This window comes from Equus quagga, chromosome 1 (assembly GCF_021613505.1).
Source record: "Equus quagga isolate Etosha38 chromosome 1, UCLA_HA_Equagga_1.0, whole genome shotgun sequence".
NCBI lineage: Eukaryota > Metazoa > Chordata > Mammalia > Perissodactyla > Equidae > Equus > Equus quagga.
Genome location: NC_060267.1, coordinates 78,544,182 through 78,569,540, shown reverse-complemented (window position 1 = coordinate 78,569,540; position 25,359 = coordinate 78,544,182). Strand labels below are relative to the sequence as shown.

At 43.5% G+C, this 25,359-nt stretch overlaps 1 protein-coding gene across 3 annotated transcripts in view; it reads left to right on the top strand.

The window, feature by feature from the left end:
• The window catches only part of ASTN2 (astrotactin 2), an 826,144-nt gene extending 810,181 nt beyond the window's left edge, over positions 1-15,963 (top strand). For all 3 annotated transcript variants that reach the window (XM_046684656.1, XM_046684665.1, XM_046684648.1), the window contains exons 22-23: positions 1,551-1,734; positions 15,157-15,963. In XM_046684656.1, the coding sequence (XP_046540612.1) occupies positions 1,551-1,734; positions 15,157-15,394 (422 nt within the window). In that variant the 3' untranslated portion in view covers positions 15,395-15,963. The remainder of the gene's footprint in view (positions 1-1,550; positions 1,735-15,156) is intronic.
• Positions 15,964-25,359: the final 9,396 nt, after the last annotated feature.

The window sequence follows — 25,359 nt, the reverse complement described above, 5'->3', positions numbered from 1 at the left end:
CCTGTGCTTCTTAGAGACCAATCACTTTCTTCCACTTCAGTCTGTGCTACAGCTGGCAAATCAGTGGCACCGAGAATACCCCTTCACCTTTCTACACCTGTGGCAGACATCATTAGCTGATAACAGCACGCTTTCCCATCTAGCCCCGGGCTGGCCTCAGAATCCTGAGCATAGAGCCATAGGCAGTGACTGTCAGGCATAGTTAGCACACAAGATTAAACCTTTTTTGCTGCTCCTGGTCCATGAAGTTGTCAACATCAGGTAAAACACCTGAAAAAAATAGAACCAATCAATCAGATCCGTCTTACACTTAGTTCTTGGGCAATGTGTAGGTGCAATTTCTACATCAGGACTGGCAGAAATGTGATGGTAGCTCACGAGTCCTGCTGATTCACTTAAGTTAAGCAAATATTTTCTAAGAGCCCTGATACAAGCAATGGAGGAGACATATGGTCTCCACCTTTTAGGAGTCCCCATTTCAGAGGGAGAGAGAGAACTTTCTACAAAGGGCTCAATAATAAGCTGGATAATAAATGTTTTGTCTGCTAGTAGACGAGAGGAGATGGTGAACTATTGAATCTCAAAGGCAAGGGGGATTTGAGATATTTTCCTGATAATGTATTACTATTATTTTAAAATATCACCTGCAAATGGTTAAAAAAAATTAAAAAAATAAAAATAAGAAAAGAAAATAGTGCAAAGTAAATGTTTCTCCCATCCTAAACCCAAGTCCCCCAGATTCTCCTAGAAGCAACCATTGTTAGCAGACTTGAGGACATAACATGAATGTTTATCAGAATCTTCAAAGATGAAAGAATGTGCCTCCTAGTCAAGAGAGCAGCCCATGATGAATTTAAATTACATCAATTAGTAGGAATAACTGAAGGAGTAGAAATTGCCATGAATGGCAAGCAAAAGAGCCTGGATTTTCTTTGAAAGATTTTTGAACAGAGACCTGTTAGACCTGATCACAGAAATGTGTTGGAAACATTAGGGAGATAGAAGTAGACTGTTGAGATGAGCCCAAGACAGTTTTTAAACCTCTGCACTTTTTTTGAATTTTCTGTTAAATCATGCGCACAAAACTTATGTTAATAAACTTGAAATTATGAGCACAAACTTTGTGCCTGGCCCTGTGCTGAGCGCTATTTTGTTGTTGTTAGTCTCGATCGAGTCGATTCCGACTGGTAGTGACCCTATGCACAGCAGAGTGGAACCCTGCTCGACTTTTTTGCGCCATCCTCTCACCTTCCAGTGCTGCATCAGACAATGCTCCATTGCTATTCACAGGCTGAGGGCTTTACATCCACTTTTTGATTTAGTCTTCCCAATGCACCTCCAGAGTAGACATTGTTATCTCCAGTTGCCAGAGAGGAAAACTGAACCCAGCAAGTCAATGACATATTCAGAACGGAATTAAGGTTTGTCTGCCCCCAAAGACCATGCAAGTGAACTCCTGCAAGAATATGCTTTCCTTGTTGTGAGGCATGTTTCCATCCTCACTTTTTCTAGCTGTCCAGTGATCTGTGCCTGCCCTTCTTCCCCTTCAGAGATAGCTGACAAGATCTACAATCTATACAATGGGTACACAAGTGGAAAAGAGCAACAGACTGCCTACAACACGCTGATGGAGGTCTCAGCCTCGATGCTGTTCCGAGTCCAGCACCACTACAATTCTCACTATGAGAAGTTCGGCGACTTTGTCTGGAGGAGTGAAGATGAACTGGGGCCCAGGTATGGGTGTATGAGTATGAGTGGTATGGTAAATTCCTCCCGCTCCCATTCGACTTCACTGAACCCTTTGTTCCATAGGCTGACAATGGGCTTTACCAAATAAGTAAGGGTGGCGGTCACCTTAGTTATGTCAGGGCTAGAGATGGAAAATGGACAGGGACAGGAATAGTGAGAGAATCTTGGCATTGTAGCCTCTTGGACTCCTGGAATGTCAGGTAAGAGAGAGACATCGGCACTTTGCCAAGCAATGACTCCCCTGGACCACCTTCTACCTTCAGTTTTAGAGATGGGAAACTTAGACTCCTTGAGGGAATGTGTCCCAACAAGATCATAGAACAGCATAGTGGCAGGGCCATGGCCCCTAGTCTGGGGCCTCCCTACTCTTCCATAAGAAGTCAGAGTTTTTCTAGAGTAAAGTCTGTGAGTGACCATAGCAAAATACATTCATAAATTCAACCTGTATTCAGGCATAATTTTTGTCACCAGTAGTGACTATGCCAACCAGTGTGCTCGGTGCTATGGAGGATTCAAACATAACGAAGACGCAGTCACTGTCTTCTGAAGCTTCATAAAGCAGGATGTGAAATGCTGACTACCTTTCATACCTTCCACCTAATGACATTCATTCCTTCATTCATTTGTTCAGCACAAACTTAGCACCTTTTCTACTTGGTTGCTTGTCCACCGCGCAATAGTAAAAAGGTAGAAGCAGTCCCTACCTACACATAGCTTACCATTGCAGGTAACTAAACAAACAATTGCAAGGAATAGGAATAATAAATGTCCTGATGGCAGAAGAATAGGGCCGTTTGGGGAGGCAAGGCATAGACGCTTGGTTTAGGTGACCCAGTGAAGGCTTCGCAAGGGCTGAGACTCTGAGCCCTAAAGGGTGACTAAGGGTCAGGCAAGTGGAGGGAGAGGAGGATTGGAGGGTTTTGGGCAGAGGCAGTAGCCTGGGAAACTCTCAAAGGAGATAATGTTACATTAGAGCAGAGTTTTGCTCTCAAATTTTGCTCATTTGCATACCACCTTTACGATTTTTGCCATGTCATCCGACCATATGAACTATATTTATTTGATGTTTCTTTCTTAGATTCACTTCTTTTTGTTTTTTTCCTCCCCAAAGCCCTAGGACATAGTTGTATATTCTACTTGTAAGTCCTTCTAGTCCTTCTTTATGAGCCACCACCACCACATGCCTGCCAATGAGCGGTGTGGTTCTGCCCCTGGGAACCAAACCCGGGGCCACCAAAGTGGAGTGCACAGAACTTTAACCACTAGGTCATCAGGGCTGGTTCTCTTAGATTCACTTCTTGCTGAAAATATATTTGAAAAGAAAACAGTGCATCATTTTGCAAAGGGAAAACTGGGACCATCTACCCTTCATAGAAAATTAAACCTAAACATTCAATACAATAAAAGAAAAAAACCCAAACAAACAGAAAACAATGTTGTTCAATCCTAGCAGAGCCTGAGACTCTCCCTTTAAAAGAGGAGATTAGCAAGAGTTAGAGAAGTATTAAAGACACAGCCCCAAACCAAAACTTTCTTTTTTAAAGTTATCTGGGTCAGGGGAAGAGAATGGAAAAGGGACTCTAACTCCCTTTCCCAATGTGATTTATTATTGTTTCATCTGGGTCTGTGATCATCTTGGGAACCACCTGAAATCCTGTTCCCTGACCCAGGGAAACTCCTTCCAGGCGCTGTGTGTGGAGGAACTGAAAGAATTTCCGTGTAGTTGGAGCAAAGTGTGTAACAGCAGGAGTGGTAAGAGATAAGGAGGGAGAGGTCAGCAGGGGCCAGTCTCGAATGCCCCTTAAGTAGGGTTAAAGAGTTTGGATTATCTCCCTAGGGTAATGGGAAGCTTTTCAAGTGTTTTTCACAGGGGGGTGATATCAGATCTTTAAGAGAGAAAGATCCCTGTGACTGCAGTTGGAAGCATGAACCAGAGGGGTCAAGACAAGAGGAAGGCAGTGAGGCCCTGGAGGCTGTTGTCATAGTATTTCAGGAGAGAGAATGTGGTCCCATAGGCCAGGGTGGTATCAGTGGCATTGGAGAGAATTGCATGACTTCCTGAAATTCTTAAAGGGCAGCCCTGTATGCTTTCAAAAGCTTTAAAATTACCCTGTAAACTGGGCAAAGTAGGGTATCCTCCCCATTTTATGGATGATAAGGAATTAGAGGCCCCATGCAGTTAAATGAGCTGCCCAGAGTTGCACAGAGGTTGGTATGGAGGCTGGTTCCACCCTGAGCTCTCACCCTGAGCCCTTACAACACTTGCAATAATCCTCCAGGAATTTGAGGCCCTCAAGAGAAGAGCTGAGAGCTTGGTCAAGGGATAAAAGGGATCTTTCCCTGGCGCAGGCCTTATCTGTTCCGTTGAGTCCTGGACTGTAACTCTCCCTTTCACATGAAAGGAAGGTTCTTTAGATAAAAGCTCAAAGAGGGCAGACAGGCAGGCAGAAGCACAGAGCCCCAGATGAAAGCTACTGTGTGAGTCATCCGGGCTGCCATCTTGCCCGTGGACAGGGAAAGGCATCCCACTTTATTGGGCTTTCCCACAGGGCTCAGAGAGTTTGAGTGGAAGCTAAAGCAGAGCTCCACTCCTGACTTTGTGTTTACAACCTTCTGAGATCCTTTATGACCCTCTAGGACATAAATCTTCTGGAAAGGCTGCCTGGCCGCCCACAGAGGCAGGACAACCCACTCGGTAATGGACTGTGATAACCCACTAACCTCCAGCCAACTGTCTGCCAACTCCCACTTTTGTTACCCAGCTTCCTCCTTCTTTGGTCTTTCTAGTCTCCGGAGGGGATCCGAGATTTCTCCAACATCCCACACTGGCTTGTTAGCAGGAATCAAGACATCTGCATCCTAATCTATCCTAGTACTGATAATAAACTTACTGTGCAACCTTGAGCTCTAGCCTTCTTTGGCCCTCAGTCTCTTCATCTCTAAAATGATCAGAAGGAGCTATTATTGTGATATTCTTTCTTTTTAGCAGTGGTAAATTTTTTTCCTAAGCAAATCTTACACAGAACTCCAGGTCTTAAGTAGAATGCCACCTCCTCTGAAATGTCCACTTATTAACTCTATCATACCCTCATGTTTTAATTTTCTGTATCTTGCCTACTAGTTTTAGTGTCTTATATCACTTATGTGTTTACTTATGTGTCATCTCTGTCTCCCACTACAAGGTCAGCTTATGTATAATTAGTGATACTTTGTGTCCTATTCACTCTTATAAGTAGGTGCTAAATAATTACTTGTTGAATAATTGGATAACGGGATGAGTGAATGTGTGGATCAGATGATTACAAAGTTGTTCTGGTAGAAACTAGAGTGCGTGGCCTGGAGTCTCACCTGCTGGGTATCCCTTTCAAATCCCCCCTGATCCCAAGGGTCTTTTAGCTCTCTCTGAGCTATCAAGGATCTACAGATCACAGTTGGAAACAGTTGAATTCTATGAACTCTGAGGTCTATCTAGCCAAAAAATTACATTCTAAAAAGTGTATTATCCTTGCAAATATTCAGAGACTTGTGGAGACCTCATTTCATTAATTTATTGATTCATTGATTCATTTAATGTGCTTACAATGTGCCAGGCTCTGTGCTGTGAGCTGGAAATATATGAGTGAAGAAGACAGATCCTGCCTTCACAAGGAGCAGCATCTTGTGAGGAAAAGACTGGTCAACAGGCAGTTGCGGTGAAACATCTCAAGAAGCATACTAGAAAAAGGAGAAGGGGAAGTGTGTCTTAGAGCAGTGCTTCTCAAATTTTAACGTGCTTGAAAATCACCTGGGAGCCTTGTTAAAATTCAAATTGACTGAGGAGTCTGGGATGGGCCTGAGATTCTGCATTTCTAATGAGCTTTCAGATGATGCCAATGTTGCTAGTCCCTAAAGCACACCGTGAGTAACAAGGTTCTGGATGTGGATAGCTGCTGCAGCTAATCTAGACCTGGAGCTCAAGGAAGAATCACTAGAGAAGAAAGTGAAGTGTATGCTTTGAATTAAAGGATGAACAGGAGTCCTCCAAGTGGAAGGGGGAGAATGTTCTCATCAGAAGGAACAGGCAAGGCAAAGACAAGCCCTGGTGAAATAAGAGAATATACTTCAGTCAAGGAGTATAAATAACGCTGATGCAGAGAGTTCAAGGTGAGAAGGAAACAGAAAAAACAAGGCTGGAGATTTCAGCAGAGGTCAGATCCTGATGGCTCTTGTGAGCCCTGTTCAGAAGTTTGTTCTTTCTCTCAAAAGCCAGGTAAAGATTTTAAAGAGAGGAGCAACTTGGGTAAATGTGCCATGGCTCTCAAGAGTTAGCAAGTGTCCAAAACATCAAAATGTAAAGGAGAGAGAGTAAGAAACTGCCCTGGAGCCAGAAGCCTTGGGTTCGTGTCCTAGCTTTGCCACCCACTTGCTGTGTGACCTTGGACAAATTCCATCCCTATTCTGAGCCTCATTTGTAACCTCAAAGGACTGAACTCTAAAGTCCCTTCCAGCTGGGAAACCAAGGAACCAGCAAATCCTGAAGGCCATAGAGGCCACAGAACAAGCACACTATGAGTGTCCTTTCACCTCCAGCCTAGCACATCCTGTTTCTCAGGGACCTAGGGTGGCTAGGGTGATAAGAGTTCTTCCCAGGAACATCTTGAGGGCTAATATCATGGGATGAGCTCTATTAGGTTTCTCTTTGGCCTGTAATCACCAAATTCCAAAATATGTATATGTATATTCAGGCATGGATCTGTGGTCATACACCCCCATAAAATTTAGTGACAAAAGGGTGTCTCTTACCCCTGCCTAATAAATCTATCAAGCCAGTGTCCTCCAGAGCCTAGTTCCCATGGCAACCACAGGTTACTGCAAACAGCTGCTCAGAGAAGACCCGCTGACACCCAGCTGCCCTAGCCATACGGTTTCTATTAGGAGACTTGAAAAATTGAGCTCATAGGTGGCCAGGGACCAGAATTTGCTCCAGTCAGAACACCCTTGACCACTCTTGGGCTTCTCAATCCTCTCAGTTATGTTTGGCTAAAATGATAGAGTAGGGAGAAGAGAGCAAGCACTTGAAGAGATTCTACTTCAGTGAAATTGATCTGTCTAGACAGGGATGGTATATTTATGATGTCAGCCCTCTTGCTTCTGTGGCAGACATTGCTAATAGATCACAGACAGCCTGAGATCTTTCTCAACATAGCAAAACAAGAAGCCTTTCCCATCTGAAAAAGAGTTGGCACATCCTATGAATCATAGTTGCTGTGACCTTCCTAAAAATAAGCAAGCCTGGGATGTCACTGTACATTCCTTTAGTCCAAGATTAAATTAGCTCCTTCCTTAGATATCTTGGATTAACTTTCTTGGAATTTCTAGGACATTGGGAACAAGAACAAACTTAGGCATCTAGGGCCTTATTCTTATAATTACAGATGTGCTTTTTAATTTTTTTCTGCATATTTTGACATATCTGAAATCAGGATAGATTATGCACAATGGACTTGCACATTCTGTCGTATTCTTCTTTTCTTAAAAGAAAATCAATAGTATCTCTTATAAGTGATGATTATAAATACAAACAAAACACACTATGGCTTTGAATAAGTGTCCCGTGGATCAGCTACACCACTGATAATATAGCAAGGTTGGTTATAATCTTGATGTCTCTTATCAGTTTCGAATTCAACTAGTTTGTGGTTAGTTGAGATTCAGTCATTCTTACCATCAGTTTAGAAGAGCAGGTCTCATGGTTTCTTGTGTGAGAACGAAGAGGAGACAAAGTTAAATGTAAATATTTTCACTATTTGCCTTACACATCACATTTGAAACCTGATGTTGAGTTTATACACCCAGGTGGTGGTACTTGAGCTTCTGGTTTTTCTGTAGTGGGAATGATGAGAGGCTAAATTTAATCTGGATTTATTCTGAAAGCAAGCCTGGTAGATTACTGGGAAGCCATAAAACAATGGCTTCATTGCACAAATTCATCACACCAGCTTTAAAATATATGTGTACATATGCACGTTTTCAAAATGGAAATAACTTTATTGTGTTTTGTTCTAAAAGTAATTCTTGCTCATTCTGTAACACCCAAATCATACAGATATATATAAAATGGAGCTGAAAATTTTGCTCCTCTGAACCCCATAATCCCAACCCAGAGATAAAATAATTAACATTGTACACCTGCCTTCCCAGATATAGATATGGCTAGGACATGAACATGCATGTGAATAAAGAACTGACACAGGCTTAAGGACGTATCTACACCTACAACCACAGCTCCATTTCTATCAACTCTGCTATGTTTTACAAGTAGATACACTGTTTTCTATCTGCCTATTTACACTTAACAATACAAGTACAAATCTTTTCCCATGGATTCCTTCGGAAATATGTTGTCTTTTTTTTTTTTTTTTGAGGAAGATTGGCCTTGAGCTAACATCTGCTGCCAATCCTCCTCTTTTTGCTGAGGAAGACTGGCCCTGAGCTAACATCTGCGCCCCTCTTCCTCTACTTTATATGTGGGGCACCTGCCACGGCATGGCTTGCCAAGCGTTGCCATGTCCGCACCCGGGATCTGAAACGGCGAACCCTGGGCTGCCAAAGCGGAACGTGCGCATTGCACTGCTGCACCACCGGGCTGCCCCCATATGTTGTCTTTTTGAAGGACCTTTTAGCCATGCAGTTATATGAATGCATCACACGTTAATTTAGTCCTCTATTAGACCAACTAGGTTTCTTCCAACATTTTTGCTATTATAAAGAAATCTGTATAAACATTTTGCCCACTTGCCTGATTATTTCCTTAGGTCCACATTATGCTCTTGTGCCATTTCATTCCCTTTATCAACTCCTGCTAGAGAATTGCTATATTATGAAAGTTAAGGACTGAGAATTTCCTCAGTTCAAGTCAATTCACCCTTATTAATCCATTCTTCTTGCACAGTCAGGAGCCCAACACCAGGGGAACTACACAATGTCCAAGAAGCAAGTGGGAAATATTATTTGAGTGCCTGTTATGAGCCAGTCAATTATATCTCATTTCATCCCCTGCACAACTGATTTTGAATATTAAGCAACGGAAAGTCAATAGAGCTAAGTAAATTGTCCAAAGTTGCACAACTAATGTGTGTCAGAGCCCAAATTCAAAAGATTATCTTCTGATGTCAAACCAGCGTCTGTCCATTATAATATATTGCGTCCCAAGATATGCACACAACTAAGGGAGAATGTAATATGAATCTCAACAGAGAAATAATCACAGTGTTTCAGCAACAGAGGGGAAAACATGACTTATGATAGCTGGGAAGATCTGGAAGACTTCTTGAAGATGAAATTTCAGCATGACTTTGAAGCATGAATAGAACCTCAGTGAATATGGTCCTTTCATCTCAGGAACTCAATGCTTTGGCAGTTGTGCCATACCAGGTTCTATTGTAAACTGCTCATCAGATGCCCATCAGATGGTATTTCCCTTTGAATCAAGCCCCTAATTCCTTTTAGATTAAAAACAAACAACAAACAAAACCAAAAAACATCTACTCCAACTACCATTAGACTCTTATGGTCTAAATGTTTGCCCCCCCCCCCCCAAATTTATATATTGCAAACCTAATGGCCAAAGTGATGGTATTAGGAAATGGGGCCTTAGGAAGGTGATGAGGTCATAAGGGTGGAGCCCTCTTGAATGGGAGTAGTGCTCTTATAAAAGAGGCTTCCGAGTGATCCTTTGCCATTGCACCATCTGAGGACACATTGAGAAAGTGCCATCTTTGAACCAGGAAGTGGACCCTCACAGCCACCACACCAAATCTCTCGCTGCCAAGATCCTGGACTTCCAAGCCTTCAGAACTGTGAGAAATAAATTTCTATTTATAAGCTACCCAGTCTGTGTATTTTGTTATAGCAGCCAAAACAGACTAACACAGACTCCTTTCTAAAACGTAATTGACTAGACCACCTCCAGTTAAGGGAACCCACTGGAGATATGGAAGGACCCATTCTACGTTTAGAGGACTCTAGTTTTAAGGTTTTTGTTACATTGAGTCAAAATTTGCCTTCTGCTAATTTTTGAGTGGCTTCATTAATAACACTTAACTGCCTTGCAACCAAGATCTGAGATACCATTCTCAGTTTGTTAACCCAGTCAAGTCACATGATCAGCCTGAGCCTCACTTTTACCACCTGAAGACTGGGCCTAAAATACAAACTCTATAGTTGTGGTGAGGATTATATTTAAGATAATGTTGCCTAGGTTTCTGGCACATGCTAAGTGCTCAATCAGTTATAGTCATTATCATCCCAGACGCTCAGTTTTTTCCTCGCTTGTTTTCAGTTACCAGAACAACATAACCATTTTCCTAAATCACCCCTCCAGTGGACACTCTCCATTCCAGCTTTCAACACTTCCCCAAAAGAGTCACTTTTGAGATGACCTTCAGCACTGTGATCTGGCTGCAGCTTGCATATGTCCCTCTTACCAGAAGTGACCGGGGTTGTCCAGATGTGGCCTGACCAGGGCAGCATGAATGAAGTCATTACTTCCCTTAATCTGCCCTCTCCACCTCTGAGGTTATGTTCCAGTTTTTTGCAACCACGTCATGCCCTCGACTCTCATTATGCTTGAGGTCAGCTAACACAGAGACATTTAAGCTCTACTCAGGAGGCAGGGAGCAGGGAGACAGGCCAACAGGAATGTTTCCTTACTGCATCTCCTCTTTTTCTCCATTCCAAGCCTCTCTTAGAAATTAGGTTCTCTGATAACTGTGTCAACAGCTTATTGGGTAATGATGCTGGGAATAGAATGGTTGGTTAAAGGTTCTACAATTCCCGGAGAAGTGGCATCCGAGCCCAGCCCCTGACTCCTTCACAAGCCATCCCTGTCTCTATCTAGCCTGCTGCTACAATGATAAATTAATGTTCAGTGTCCCTCCTTCACCTCTTGCTTCTATCCCAGCAGGCCTGGGCCCTGTCTCCAATGAGGAAGTTTCATTTCCGGTTTTTGAGAAGAGTGGTCACTCTGACCTATGATTTCCCCCTCCAAGGAAAGCTTGGAGCATGCTTGGCCTTTGATTTATGGCTCTTCATTGCCTACAATTTATTATCCAGCAGACTTGCCTTTGGTCTCTCACTCCCTCTCCTCTTCTCGAGGCTTTGAGCACCTCCTTCTCTCCATAGCTTCACCTTCTGAGTTCTCCTGTCTTTGCTGTCTAAAGCAAACCAAGGTGCTGAGACCTTGTGTATGTTGCAGAAATAACAGGGGACAGTTAAGCAAACTGACATTGGTTTAGTGCCTATTACATACAAATTCCTATGCTGAACGCCTGTGGTACTCACTTCATTTCAGCCTAACAAGAGCCCTACAAAATAAGTATCTCTATTCCCATTTTACAAATGAGAAAACAGGTTTATAGAGAAGTGATTTACTCTAATGGGCTCTGTAGCCTATGTCCTTTCTACTGTAATATGCTACGTTGAATCTTGGCTAACATTTACTGAGACCAAGCAAATTACCCAGGTTATCTCATCCTCCCCAAAACACTATTATTATTCCCATTTTACTGATGCAGTAACAGGGTCGGTAGCATTGAAGAACTTGCTCATGAGCCACATAGCTGTTAAGTTATAGATCTAGGATTTGAATCAGGGACTCCAGAGCCAAGTATTTCATCTCAACTGTGTACAATCAGGATTCCTGGTCCTAGTTTTGCCTTTGTAACTAACTTAAGTTGTTCCTTTAGGCAAATTATTTTCTCACTCCAAGCCATAGTTTCCCCAACCATACAAAGGGAGGCTTGGTCCAGTTGAGTTCCAAGATCCTCTCTGAAGAAATAGCTGGACATTTGGAGATAAAGCATTTTGGCATGTTGGAAGAATTGCTCTTTCCAACCTCATTTTGTATTTGTGGCTTATTTTTTTTTAACTGTTTGGATCAGACAATGACTCTCCATTGCCCCAAAAATAAAATACTTCACCATGGCTTAGAAGTCTGGATGGTCTGACATCTGCTGAACTGACTGGTCTCTCACCCATTATTTGCACCATTTTAGGCAATTGGTGGTATATGATCTCTCCCGTCTAACTTTGGATGGGCTATTTCCTCTGTCTCCCCATCTACCTGAAAAATTTGTTTCATCGTTGAAGACCTAGCTCAGATGTTACATCCCCTGAGAAGACTTCTCGGAGCCCGAAAAATAATGATTAGGTGTCCGCTTTCTGTATTCCCATAGCACCATGCATGTTCTTCAACTCAGCACTCTCCTCCTAAATTAGAGGCTGTTAATTATTTTGATCAGTTTACCTGTCTCCTGTTGCTAACTTATAAATGTGCTCCAGGCTTAAGCCAGCACACAAATAATGATGATGATAATGGTGATGATGATGGTGATGATTGTGATTATAATGATGGTAGTGATGATGATGATGGTGATAGTAATGATGATGGTGATGATAATGATGGTAGTGGTGGTAATGATGGTGATGATGATGATGGTAGTGGTGGTGATGATGGTGATGATGATGATGATGATGGTGGTGATGATGATAATGGTGATGATTGTCATGGTGGCGATGATTATGATGATACTTTCTAACATGTATCAGTGTCTTACTATGTGCCAGACACTTTTCTAAGAGTTATACACGTATGAACTTATTTAATCCTCACTATAACCCTATGAGGATTAGCAATATGTTATTCCTTTCTTATAGATGAGGAAATAAGGAGTAAGTAGATTTTTAAAAGCACAGAGAGAAAAAGCAAGCCAGCACCCCTAAATACGATGATGTGAAACACCTAACACCTGGAGGTGTCCTCTACCTGCTGCCAGTCTTGCTTTCCCCCAATTCCATTCTCCTCAAGGCAGCCAAAAATGTCTTTAAACAGTCTGGCTCTGAATCTGTTACTTTGCTACTTGAAACCCTTCAATAACTCCTTCATTTGCGCTCGAGACAATAATCATAGAGATCATTTGCTGAGGGCTTATAGATTCATTAGCACTTTTTTTTTATTTTTAAAACAATGCCTTGTGGTAGATACAGTTATTATTCCTATTTTATAGGTAAGGATACTGAGGCACAACTTGTTAAAAATTCTCTCCATATCACAGAGCTAGTAAGTGGCTGAGCTGGGATTTGAACCCAGCAGTCAGGCTCTAGAGCCTGTATGGTGGACCATTACTCTGTGTAACCAATGTCCCAGGTTCTAAGCTCCAATGGCCTGGCTCCTGCCACTTCTGCTGTTGCCCACTGTGTCCCCACTTACACACTGTATTCCAGCCAGAAATTCTCAGAACTTCTGTTTAATCCCTTATCTCTGTGCCTTTACCTATGCCTCCTGTCATGCCTTTGCCTCTCCTTTACCTAACCCCTACTCATTTATGAGACTCAACACAAGATCCTCTTCTACAAGGAAGTCTTCTTGGATATCTTCAATCCTAGGCACCTTCCTCTGAGTCCCCACAGCTCCCATGCCTCCTTTTATCATTGCTCTTGCCACCTGTATTGTAATTTTCCATTTGTCTCTTTCCCACTGAATTGGGAGCTCTGCCATAATAAGTGCTCCATAAATGAACAACCAATGACTTTATCTTCTTTAACTTCACAACAACCCAGTTTTTCAAGTCAAGAAAAGATTTAGAGATGTGGAGTAAATTTCCCAAGGACGCAGAGCTGGTAAGGAAGAGAGTAAGAACTCAAATGCAGAGGGGTGACATGTAAACTCCTCAGGCTCCTCCAGGGGAGGTGCCTGTCAGAGAGGAGAGAGGACTGTGGGTCGAGCAGCTACTCTAGGGTGATTATGAGGCTATGAATTCTTGGCATGTCAGGAAATATTCCACCAAAGTGGTCAACTATACAAAGAGGACTTTTTGAAAGGCACCTCATAAATCGTGCCCACAAAATGTACACACATAAGCTCAACCCTTTTCCAGCCACCACACAGGTGCCTAACACAGTCTCCCATTTGTGGGGTCTGTTATCGTAAAACAGCTCCCTCCTGGGGTCTTAGGGGCATGGAGAGGACATCAGGAGAGAGCCTCTCATTTAGCCTCTCTGGATTCCTGGGCATCTTGAAGATGCTGGGATGTAGAGAAAAGTGGATTCCACATGGAGGCAGACACCTTGACACTGAAGCTGACTTGTAGTGTGACTGGGGAAAGGGATTTTCTTTTTCCTCTCTAAGCCTCAGTTTCCACATTTTTAATGAAACTGGGTCAGACTAGGTCAGTGATTCTCAACTAGGGTGATTTGGCAATGTTTGGAGATAAATTTATTGTCATGACTGAGGTTGGGGGTGCTATTGGCATCTGGTGGGCAGAGGCCTAGGTATGCTGCTAAACTTCCTACAAGACTGCCCCTACCACAAAGAATTATCTAGCCCAAATGTCAGTAGTACCACTGTTGAGAAACCCTGGACTAAGTGATCTTAAAGATCCTTGCTAGCTTTCATTTTCTATGTAGCCACCAGACCTCCTCAGTGATCCTCTCTCTGGTGCTGGATAAAGAACTCTAGATAAATTCCTGATGATGATCACCACAATAGAGGTTGATTCTCGCTTAGACTAGTGTTAAGTATGACCTTGATCCTGAGACATCATTATGACAATTCTTTATAGTAGTAGCTATCATTTATTGTGAGCTTACTCTATGCCAGGCTTTGGGCGTTTCTCATAGTTAATCTCACAACCAATTTATGCAGGTAAGACTACCATCACTGTTTTAGAGATGAGAAAAATGAGATAGACAGGTTCTGACTTAGGGATGTATATATTAAGGCTTTGATGAAAGAGAAGCACAGAGGGCAAGATTTTCTTCTGAGGGTGAGAGAATTCAAAAAACAAGAAAGAGACAATTAGAGAGGGACTTTGTGGGTGTTCAGGCCTAGATCCCAATGCCCAACTCCAGTGGAGAACTTGATGTTTGATCTTGGTCAATAATGTCATTTCTCTGAGCCTTGGGCTCCACATCAATTAAATATGAGTGGAAAGAACAATATTTTCAGGGCTATTGTGAAGATTAAATTATAAATTTGAAATGTATATAAAGTACTTACCCAGTGTCTAGCGCATGGTAAGTGTTGATAAATCTTAGTTGTTGTTTATCCTTATTATAATAATTTCTACTTGGTCAGAGTCCTAAGGCTTCTTACCTTATAACTCTATGACTCTCATATCTTAGAAGTGAAGGTGCTAGGTCAAAGGATATACCTCTATCATTTTTAACACTTTGCACGCACAATGAAAAGGACAGGTTCTAAGGTGGTTTTTGAATAGGTGTTTGAAATCCCACACTCAGGTCAATAATGGATAGGAAATTGTTAGGACAGGAAGTCCTCATTTGTCTGTTGACTTTTATTCACCACCTCAAAGGCCTAACCCTTGATCTGGGCTTCTTCTTTCATCACTGTGTCCTCCTACCTTTCAGGAAGGCCCATCTGATCCTACGGCGGCTGGAAAGGGTGAGCAACCACTGCTCCAGCCTCCTGCGAAGCGCCTACATCCAGAGCCGCGTGGACACCGTGCCCTACCTTTTCTGCCGCAGTGAGGAGGTCCGGCCTGCGGGTATGGTGTGGTACAGCATCCTCAAGGACACCAAAATCACGTGCGAAGAGAAGATGGTGTCCATGGCCCGAAACACGTATGGGGAGTCCAAGGGCCGGTGAGGGAGGGCACCGCCCTCTGTGAGCACAGAGACTCTCCGTGGTAGGGGGAGCAGTACTCTCGTGGATCTTGGGGCCTGGGTGGGCTGGGGAACAACTGAGGATGGGCCTGGCAGATGAGGCTTGCCAGCAAGGCCAAAGCAAACTCTTTCTCTTGTGGATAGCTGACAGAGAACTTTGTAACCACTGGAATTATCCATTTTTCTCTACCTTTTATTTTTTCTAAGATATTATTTGACTCTATCAAAGTCTCTCCCTTTTAAACTTTTTTCTTATGGATGGCGGTCAATCTCGAGGCAGGAGTTTTCAGGTGGAGACCAAGCGGCCTTTGCTCTTCTTCCTTCCTCCTGCCACACTCAACTTCCTTCCTGCCATGGACCCCTGGAGGAGACCTCTGGAGAGACAATTGGACCTCTTCAGCATCAGGAAGGAGGCCCCGAGGATTGTTGCAGTGAGGAAGCTTGGGTCTTTAGGACTTTTTTTTTCCCCCAGACATTATTGAGTTTGCAGGATCCCTGCCTCTTCCTGCTACCTGTGGGTCTGCCCAGAGTCCCTGCAGGACTTTCCATGCATTAAAAATTCCTATTGTCTCTCTTTCTGCTTGGGTAGTGTTTCTTACCAAAGGGGGACCTCTGGTTATTCACTCAACAAATATTTATTGATTATCTACTATATACCAGGCAGTGGGCATGCAGCTAAAGAGAGAGATGCTCCCTGCCCTCAGGGAACTTACAGTCTAATGGAAATTATAGAGAAGCAGTCTGGTGATTTCAGACTATAGTAGGAGAAGAGTTCTTTGAACTCAATTGTTGGATCATGAGACAAACTGGAAGGGTTCTGAAATGCTTTCTTGAAAAAGTGATGCCTAAACCCAAAGGATGGGGAGGAATAAGCCAGACAGAGTGAGGAAGGATGGGATTTGTTCCAGGCAGATGGGACACCATGAGCAAAAGCCCAGAGATAAGAAAATATAACTTATCAAGGGCTGAGAGCACTTTTCTTGAGAATACAGATTGAAGTAGGAAGTAGCCAGAGGTAAGGCTGGAAGCTAGGCAGAGCATTGGAAGCCTTGGACAAAAAGTTTGACAGTATTTGAAGTAACTGAGAGCCACTGTGGAAAGTTAGCAAGGGAGTAAAATAGCCAACTTTCTCTTTAAGAAAAACCATTCAAGCTGCAGGTAGAGGTGGGACTTGAGAAAGCCCAAAAGAGGGTGACTGTTCTCATTTTCCAAGCAAGAAATGATGGCATTTTGGATCCTGAGGTCACTGGGGACACATTCTGCCATTGGAGTGTCCTTTTAAATGGCAATTATGCTGCTTCCAGTGTGTTACCTGGGAGAGTAATGAGTACAAAGAGGCATTATAGATTCTTCACGTCCTGGCAATAGCTCAGAGAAGCTAGCTTGCTAGAGGAGATGGGATGTGGGTCAGTTATTTCATAATGCAAGGATGATGCCTGTTAAAGAGATTAGTGCACTATGGGAACTCAGACAGGGAAAGATACTGATATCAGTAAAATGTAAGCAGTTGAAAATATGCCTACTTCTCAATTTCGATGTGTGCTGATGAGATCAAAATCTCATTCCTGAAAAGCTACATGCTGAGTTTTTTTTTTCCCCCCAGGACTCTAATCCACGTAGGGAAACGCAGCAGAGGGACATTCTTCCAAACAACTCAGATGCCTAGAGATCTGCTCAGCTTCAACAATCTAAGCTCAAAGGTGCTCTTTTAAGAAGTTTTATTGTTATTGGATTTACATTTCTGCAAGTATGTAGGTGGAATTTAGATGGATAAATTCCCCCCTCAGTATTGATGACCCTTCTCCCAGGGATAGTATATTCAGAAAAGAACCAACATCTTACAGAAAAAAAAAAAGAGGGAGAAGAAGAAAAGAAAAACAATAGTTACCATTCATTGAATACTTGCCTGTCTTGGTCTGTTGCCTGTCTTAGTTATGGTGTAACAGCAAACCATAGACTAGGTGACTTATAGACAACACAAATTTGTTTCCCACAGTTATGGAAGCTGGCAAGTCCAAGATCAAGGCATCAGCAGAGTTGTTTTCTGGTGAGAGATGGTGGGTTCATAGGCAGCCATCTTCTTGCTGTGTCCTCACATGGCAGAAGGGTAGAGGGAGATTTCCGGGGTCTCTTTCTTAACAGCACTAGTCCCATTCATGAGGGCTCCATCCTCAAGACCCAATCACTTCCCAAAGGCCCTATCTCTAAATACCATCACACTGAGAATAAGCTTCAACCTATGAATTTTAGGAGGACACAAACATTCAGTCTGTAGCATTGCCACATTCCAAGCCCTGTTCTAAAGTCCTCTTGTGTATACTTGGTCTTCTGAACACTTGGTCCAGGGCCTTCATCAAATCACCCCATTGCTATAGCTTTCCATTGTCCTGACACAACCTGAGGAAAAATTTGGCTCAACAGCTGCAGAAAGTTAAACTCCCCAACATGCCAGGGCTGTGATTTGAGCCTGATTTAGTTTAAATCTGACTCTGCCGCCATTCACCAGCCATTGCCCTTGGGTGAGTCATTTGATGCCTGAGTCCCAGTTTCCTCATCAACAAAATGAGGTCACTGATAGTCTACCCCCATGGGGTTATTTGTGATGTTTGAGTGAGATAATAACTATAATGGACCCAGAACAATAGATAGTAGGCTCTTTTTTTCTCTCAGTAGACAATATTCGTAATGCTATTAATCTTGGAGAAATTACTAGGAAACCTTACCTGGGAAAGGCCTAGAGAATTCTGATTAAGAGCAGGAATTAATGACTAGCAGCCCTATGCAGTATATGAATTGTAAATAGTATCAAAAGTTTAACTCAGAGAGAATTGGCTGCAGTGGTGGAACTTAATGCAATATCAAGAGCCTCAAGGAGAAGTATGTGGTTTTCTCTGAGGCTCTCTCAGACAGCTGCGGCCTCTGGATAGCTGCCCCATTTGCCAAAGTCAGCTGCCCCCTGAGAATATCCGCCATCAGGCTGTCCCCAACTTGTTCTCCTGTCTATTCCCCTCTCTGGTTTCAACCTCCTTTTCCTGGAACTGTGGAGACTGTTGCCCTTCCCAGCCACCATAAGACTCTCTAGAGTGGGATTCCAGAAAGCTGGCAAGACAGGTGTGTGCCCTGCCATGGCAGTAAAGGAGGTTAGACCAATATTTGTTAAGATGTTTCACTGGAAAAAGAAAAAGAAAAATTCTTGAAGTGTGAATGAGGTTACTGGATCCAGGACCCTGGCCTCTTCACAGCCAGATCGATTCATGTGCTGCCATGGAAAATGCCAGGGGAGTTCATGTCCCACTATGCTGGCAAAGATGGGGCTTTTCATGTGGTCTCCATCACTGAATAAAGAAGTTGTAAACACACATCTCTGTGTGTTTACACACAGATGGGAGAACTCTCATCTTCTGTATAGTCAAGAAGTGTCTTTTCTAGGCAGGCTTCATGATTAAGAATGGACTGCACAGACAGGTGCTGCTAACTGCCATTTAGGGAGTCCTCGTCCTATCAATGTCTTTATACACTTATCTCATTTAACCACGTGCAAAACAGCCATGAGCTAATATGATTACATTTTCTAATTAAACAAAGTGAGGTTTAGACATGTTGAATAACCAGCTCTGACTCCTATAGTTAGCAAGTAATGATGTTGAGATACTGAGATCTCAACTTGGGCAGACTACATATTTCAGACTGGTGAGCACTCTGCTTCCTACTTCACAGGGCAAATGGGTGCAGTTACCCTTCTCTGTCTTAAGTCAGAAGCTAAGTCTCTATAAATTTCAGCCAAGGCATGAGTACTAATTTCCCGGTTTGGGGTACTGAGGTGAACAGGACACAGATCTTACCCTTAAGGAACTCCTAGAACTTAGCTGACTAAATACGGTGTGATAAAATCAGACATTTTGGAGTCAAGCCAATCTGGGCTTAAATACTGGCTCTGCAGTTTATAGTAAGGAGAGTCTGGACCCTGAGAGAAATGTATAAGGCAAGCTCAACAGGTCTCACTAATTAAGAGGCTCAAGTTAGCTAACATTAACTTAACCTCTGTAAGCCTCACTTTTTTCACCTATAAAAGGGATAAGTAAGTTACCTCAAAGGACTGTTGGGAAGATTAAATTAGATAATATATATAAAGTCATTGGGGGCTTGCAAACACAAGCTGTCAATCAGTGGTTATTACAATGGCTTCTCTACAGGAGAAAGGGTGGGTTCAATTAACTCTGCCTTTGGAAGGCAGTCATCAGGAGAGTCTTCACAGTCAGAAGATGTATAAGAGTTCAGCAAGCAGAGCAGTAGAGCAAGGGCATTATGGCCAAAGAGATCAGCATATCAGGGAAGGAGTGCCATGTTTGAGAGATGGTGATCAGCTGATATGGGCTGAGAGATGGAGGGTGTGTTTGGAGAGTTTGGCAGAGCCAGACTACGTTGGCCATTGGAAGGCATTGGATTGAAGGCAGGGATCTACATGGTCAGATAAGCATTTTGAAAAGACACCTCTGGCTGCAAAGTAGGAGAGTGGAGAGAAGGGAGAGAGCCAGTGGCATGGAGCCAAGATAGGATAGGATAGATAAGACACGATAAGATAGAAGACTAAATAAGTGTTGTTTAGGAGGGAGATGAGGATGCCTGAACTAGGGCCATTGCAATGGTGAGGCCGGATCTGAGTGGTATTAAGAAGGTTGACTAGATAGCACTTGATAACTAAGAGCCCCAGGAACTTGGATCTTCTCTTTCCCCTCTGGTGTCTGAGCGTTAGACTGGGCAGAACTGATTGGGGCAGGAAGTAGATGATAAATCACATGGGCTCAATGGATAATGCATGGATGAGGCATGATTTACGTTATGTAGATACAGTAAATGGAATATAAGAGAACCAAGAATATCGTTTAGCTTTGTGTGGAAACTATACATGAACCTGTGTGTAACTATGAGTGAATGTGTTATGACTTCCAAGTGAAGGTATGTGAACCATAGTGAGAGGCTGTGTAAAGCAAGTGTGAAATCTTGTGGAAGGGTGAAGTACTGGATTTAATGAAAAGAGTGCTGAATTCTTCATCATCATTGTCTTCTTCTCCTCTTCCTTCTTCTTCACTTCCCTCATCCTCATCACCATTGCCATTTAGTTGATTGATTGCTTATCATACAACAGATTCCTTACACATATATTTCATATACTCCTCACAACAACTCTGTGATGTATAGATTACCATCCCCATTTTATAGATGTAGGAATTGAACACCAGAGGATTTAAGAAACTTCCTGGTCTCAGGCGGCTAATAAGTGGCAGAACCAAAATTTCAATCCAGGTGTCATCTGATCCCAGAATTTTAACTGCTACACTCTGTTGCCTCCTGAGTTGGGGAGTTTGGGGTTCTAGTCTTGCCTCTGTTGTACAGTGGCAGGGTGACCTTGAGCAAGCCAGTCACCCTCTGTGGGCCTTGGGTCCTCCATATGCCCCCACCACACTGGGGGAGATGTATGTGCCATGGATATGAGGATTATATTAGATGATGACTCATATACAAAGAACAGTTTTCACCTCTCGCTTTCTTTTATCTTCACTACCTCCCTTTGAGGTTGACAATGGCAGAATGCATGGTTCCCTTTGGCCAGTCTAGAGAGGATTAAGTTCTTATTTGCAAGGCTGGAGCAGAGCCTGGATCCCTAGCCAACTCTATTGCGCTGGAGACGACCCCAATCCCACTCATGGTCATATAAGCCCTACTGGTTGCTAAGGGTCCAACAGCCTTGGACAAGTGACAATCTCTCCATGCCTTGGTTTTCTCCTCTGTCAATTGGGGGAAAGAGCAGCACCCCTCATAGGTTTTAGTGCAGATTAAACAGGTCAATATGTGTCAGATACTTAGGACAGTATCTGGCGTATAGCGAACACTATATAATTGTTAGTGGTTGTTGTTGTTGTCATTCTTGTACTTATCACCCTACTCTGCAGTCACAGTGAAAAAGCTCAAAAATTCTTTCTCATGCCTTCTCCTTCAGTGTTTGCATGTTCTATTCCCCCTGCTTGGAATGCCCTTCCAGCTTCTGCAGATCCAGCTGACATGTCTTTCACTGGTTCCCTGAGACCTTTTGCCTCTCCCAGAAGGAGGTGGTAACTCTCTCCTCTGTGGTCTCATACTGAGGACTCCGGCCACCATTCCAACATTTTTGTTACTCCGTGTTATTCTTCCCTGTAGGACTATGAGCAAAGGCATGGACTTGGTAGCGTTCTCTCTATACCCTGAGCCTTGCACTGGACCTAGCTCATAGCTAGCATCCAGCAAAATTGAGCTTGATGTCTAGAATGATGGACTCCTGACGGAGGATCCTGAGGCAGCACACGAATGCCCAGCATCCCTTGAGAAAAGTGGTCCTCCCAATTTGCACCATCCATGTGGCATATAAGGAGCCTGGAGAGAAGACCACAGCCAAACAAAACCCATGGCTTTGTGTGGGGGTGTGCTTTTTAATTGCCCTCCACCCATAAAACTGCCAGACCCTGAAAGGCGCTCACTGTCTGTCTCCCTTTGGAAACTTTGCTGCATGTGTTTGTACATGTTACTGTCGAAGCCAAGCTTCTCTGCTTTCCTGTTTTACAGGAGTTGGCAGCAGGGAAGGACGGGGTGCCACAGGTGTGCTCCACTGGACAAGTGGGCAAGTGTGTGTGTGAAGGAGACAAGGAGGCTGCGGAGGAGGTTGTCATTTCAGGTAGCAGTGGGTGCCCCAAACAGGAAGTTAAGAATTGAGATTCTGGACCCAGCTCTGACGCTAACAGGCTGTGGGATCCTGGGCCAGTTTCCCCTTAGTCTTGCCCTCAGTGTCTTTTCATAAACAGATTGATTGGACTAGAACTTCACTGAAGAATCCTTCAGCTCTAACATTCCAGGATTCTCAAGCCCTCAGGGCTCACAACTGGCAATGGAGAGAGTAAACAATCCTATATATTTGTAGAGAGCATTAATGTTTACAAAGCAAACTCCCAAGGGAGAAGTGTTACTTATTCCAAGAAAGCTGCTCTGACCATACCCCACAAATTCAGGGCAGGGGCTCCTCCTTTTGGTGCTCACAATCCCCACACATCTGTGATGTTTCTGCTTAGCCCACTGAGTTCTAGTTATGCCGTTAGGATTCTTTTTTTTTCCCCTAACATGTGCACTCCTGGGTAGGGCCATGTTTCATGTCTCCTGTGCCCGGGACAGAGGAAACTACGTGAAAGGAGCTCAGAAGATGTGTGCTGATGCATTTCCACATAGTCTCAAAACCACTTTTATTTGAATCTTCTGGGACAATGCTCATGACCTGTATTTTTTAGACAAGGAAACCGAGGCTGGATTTGTGTTTCCACAGGGTCTCCGGGCCAGAGAAGACATTTGGGCTTCTTTAATCTGACCCCCAGAGCAATTTGCTTTGGGGTATACCGAAAAGTCCATTGACAGGATTGTCAAGGAGCCGCTGGGGGACTGAAAGACTGTCTGTATAGGAACCGGAAAAGTCCATTCAAATGTAAGGCCTCAGGACTCTGCCCCTTGGTCAGAGAGGCTGGTCTCTTGGGGATTCAGGTTAGAATGACAAATTTCTAAAACAAAAAGAGCAATAATTACCATTTGTTGAGCACTTTCAGCTCTAATATTACAGGATTCTCATGGCCAGGGCCTGTGCCAAGTGTGTTAGTTGCCATATCTCATCTAGTCGTCACATACACCCCATGATGTAGCTGTCAACATCCCCCTTTTGCATAGCTAGTCCTGAGGCACATGGAGGTTAGGTGATTACCCCAGGTTCGCACCATTAGTAAGGAACTGGGATGCAGTTTTCACTTAAGACACGGTGACTCTACAGCTCTGTTCTCATAACCTCACCGAGGCCAATACTCCCATTTTAGAAATGGGAAGACTGAAGGCCAGAAAGGGAAATGTCCCTGTCCAAGGTCGTGAAGCTGGCAGAACCAAGAGTGGAATATTCCCTGATTTTATCTCCAGTGCTTTCCTCACCCCTTGGTAACCCCAGGCCCATCCCCTTTCCCAGCGTCTGGGCAGGTAGGGAGGGGCAGGGAAGAAAGCCTTACTTCTGCTCGGGAAACAAGGCCAGTGCCAAGTCGGGTCACCCTCCCCAGGTGGTTTTGTAGTACAAACACCAGCCTGGTTGTGGTCCACTAGGTTTTATGATCAGGGATGACGTAGTTTCTTCACTCACTTACAAGCTATTCAACTCCACAGTCAATGAACAGCTTTCCAGAGCAGAGCGAGTGTTTAGAGAGGCTGTCTGCGGGGATCAGCGAGGCTGGCCTTGCCTTATCAGGAAATAAAAACATGACCGATTGCCTGTGTGGCCTTGGGCAAATTTCTTCCCCTCTTTGGATCGTGATCTCCCATGCAATATAATTTGGAGAATTAGATTGAAACATCTGAATGACCTAGGAGCTTGGGAGAAATACAGATTTCTAGGCTCCACTCATTGAGATTCCAATTAAGTCAGTCTTGGGAGAGACCTGGGAATCTGTAGTGTTACAAGTTTCCCAGGGTGACTTTGATGCATGCCATGCTTAAGAACCACAGATCTAGATGATTTCCAAGAACCTTTCCAACCAGAATATAGAGAGTTTGTGAATTTATATGGAGAATTCACCAAGACCCAATCTCATCTTCAGATGTTGTAATAGTAGGTATGCAGCTGAGGAAATGGGTTCCTTTCCTGAGGTTCAAGAGAACAGAGTGGAGACAAGAGGTTGGCTCAGGGAGGCTGATTTTTTCTCCATATAAAAAGCTGCTTTTTTTGTTAGGTGGTGAGCTTTCCATCACTAGAGAGGTACAAACTGAAAGCCAACCAAGGTGAGGTTCGGGTCCCTGGGGTAGGGAATAAAATAACTACAGAGAGAACTATCAAGGGATAGATTAGTTCTGAGGAATGAATTGTGGTCTTTTGGGTCAGACAAACTTGGGTTTAAGTTCCAGCTTGCCCAAACATGGGAACTTTAAGACCTGGAACTCAATTTTCTCTCTAGAAAAACGGGAATCACCAAATTCATCTACCTCACTGGGACATGGCATACATTATAAATAAGTAAGAAAGGGCCTCGCATAGAGTCTGGCACAGAGTAGGTGCTCAATAAAGGCTTGTAGTTTACTTTTTCTTGAATTTTCACTTGTCCATTCCTTTGGCATCAATATTAGTTCCAGGAAAATGTAACTTCAGGGAGAAAGAGCTTCTCACTCAACCACATGTTCTGTTATATAAGACACTAGGGCTTGTGCTAAAAACAAAATCTGCAAACCAAAACAGAACAAAGGATGATTATTGGGCATCAGAGGTTTCCGTGGTTGGCTGGGGGCATGGGGCATGGGCCGCAGATGAGAATTTTTGCCCTTGTTCCTTTTAAGTCTTCAAGTGAAACTTCCAGCTGGGGATGGGCCAAACTGAGAGCCCACTCAGCAGATCTGTAGTTGGGTTAATGGTATTTGGACTTGTTTAATCTATTTGTCCCAGTATCAGTGGGACGTAACAGTCACAGAACACACTGCAGCCCTTGATGTTGGGCAAAAACAACACACTATTTCCAAGCAGCAGGGACACAGGCAGGGGTGGCACTGGATTCCATAGCCCCTTCATTCTCCCAGTCACTCCACAGGGCAATTTCAAGTTTAAGTATCACCATGTTGTGCCTTTGTTCATACCAAGTCACTTTTGTCTCATGCCTTATACCCAAGTAATGCTAAGTTGCTTGAAATTTCCTGCCCAGTCCTTATTTTTCCAGACCTCCGTAACTTTACTCATCCTGCTTCCATGAGCATGCATCCTCTTGCCATCGTTTTTCTTCTGCCTAACTCTTCAAACAGTTGCAGTGTCTTCTTTGGCTGCTCAGCAACAGTTACTCCTTCACAGCAACACCTTAACTGTTTTGGGGGGAGAGGGTAGGAACCACGTCTGTCCCACTGGGTATGGTCTTGGTGGAA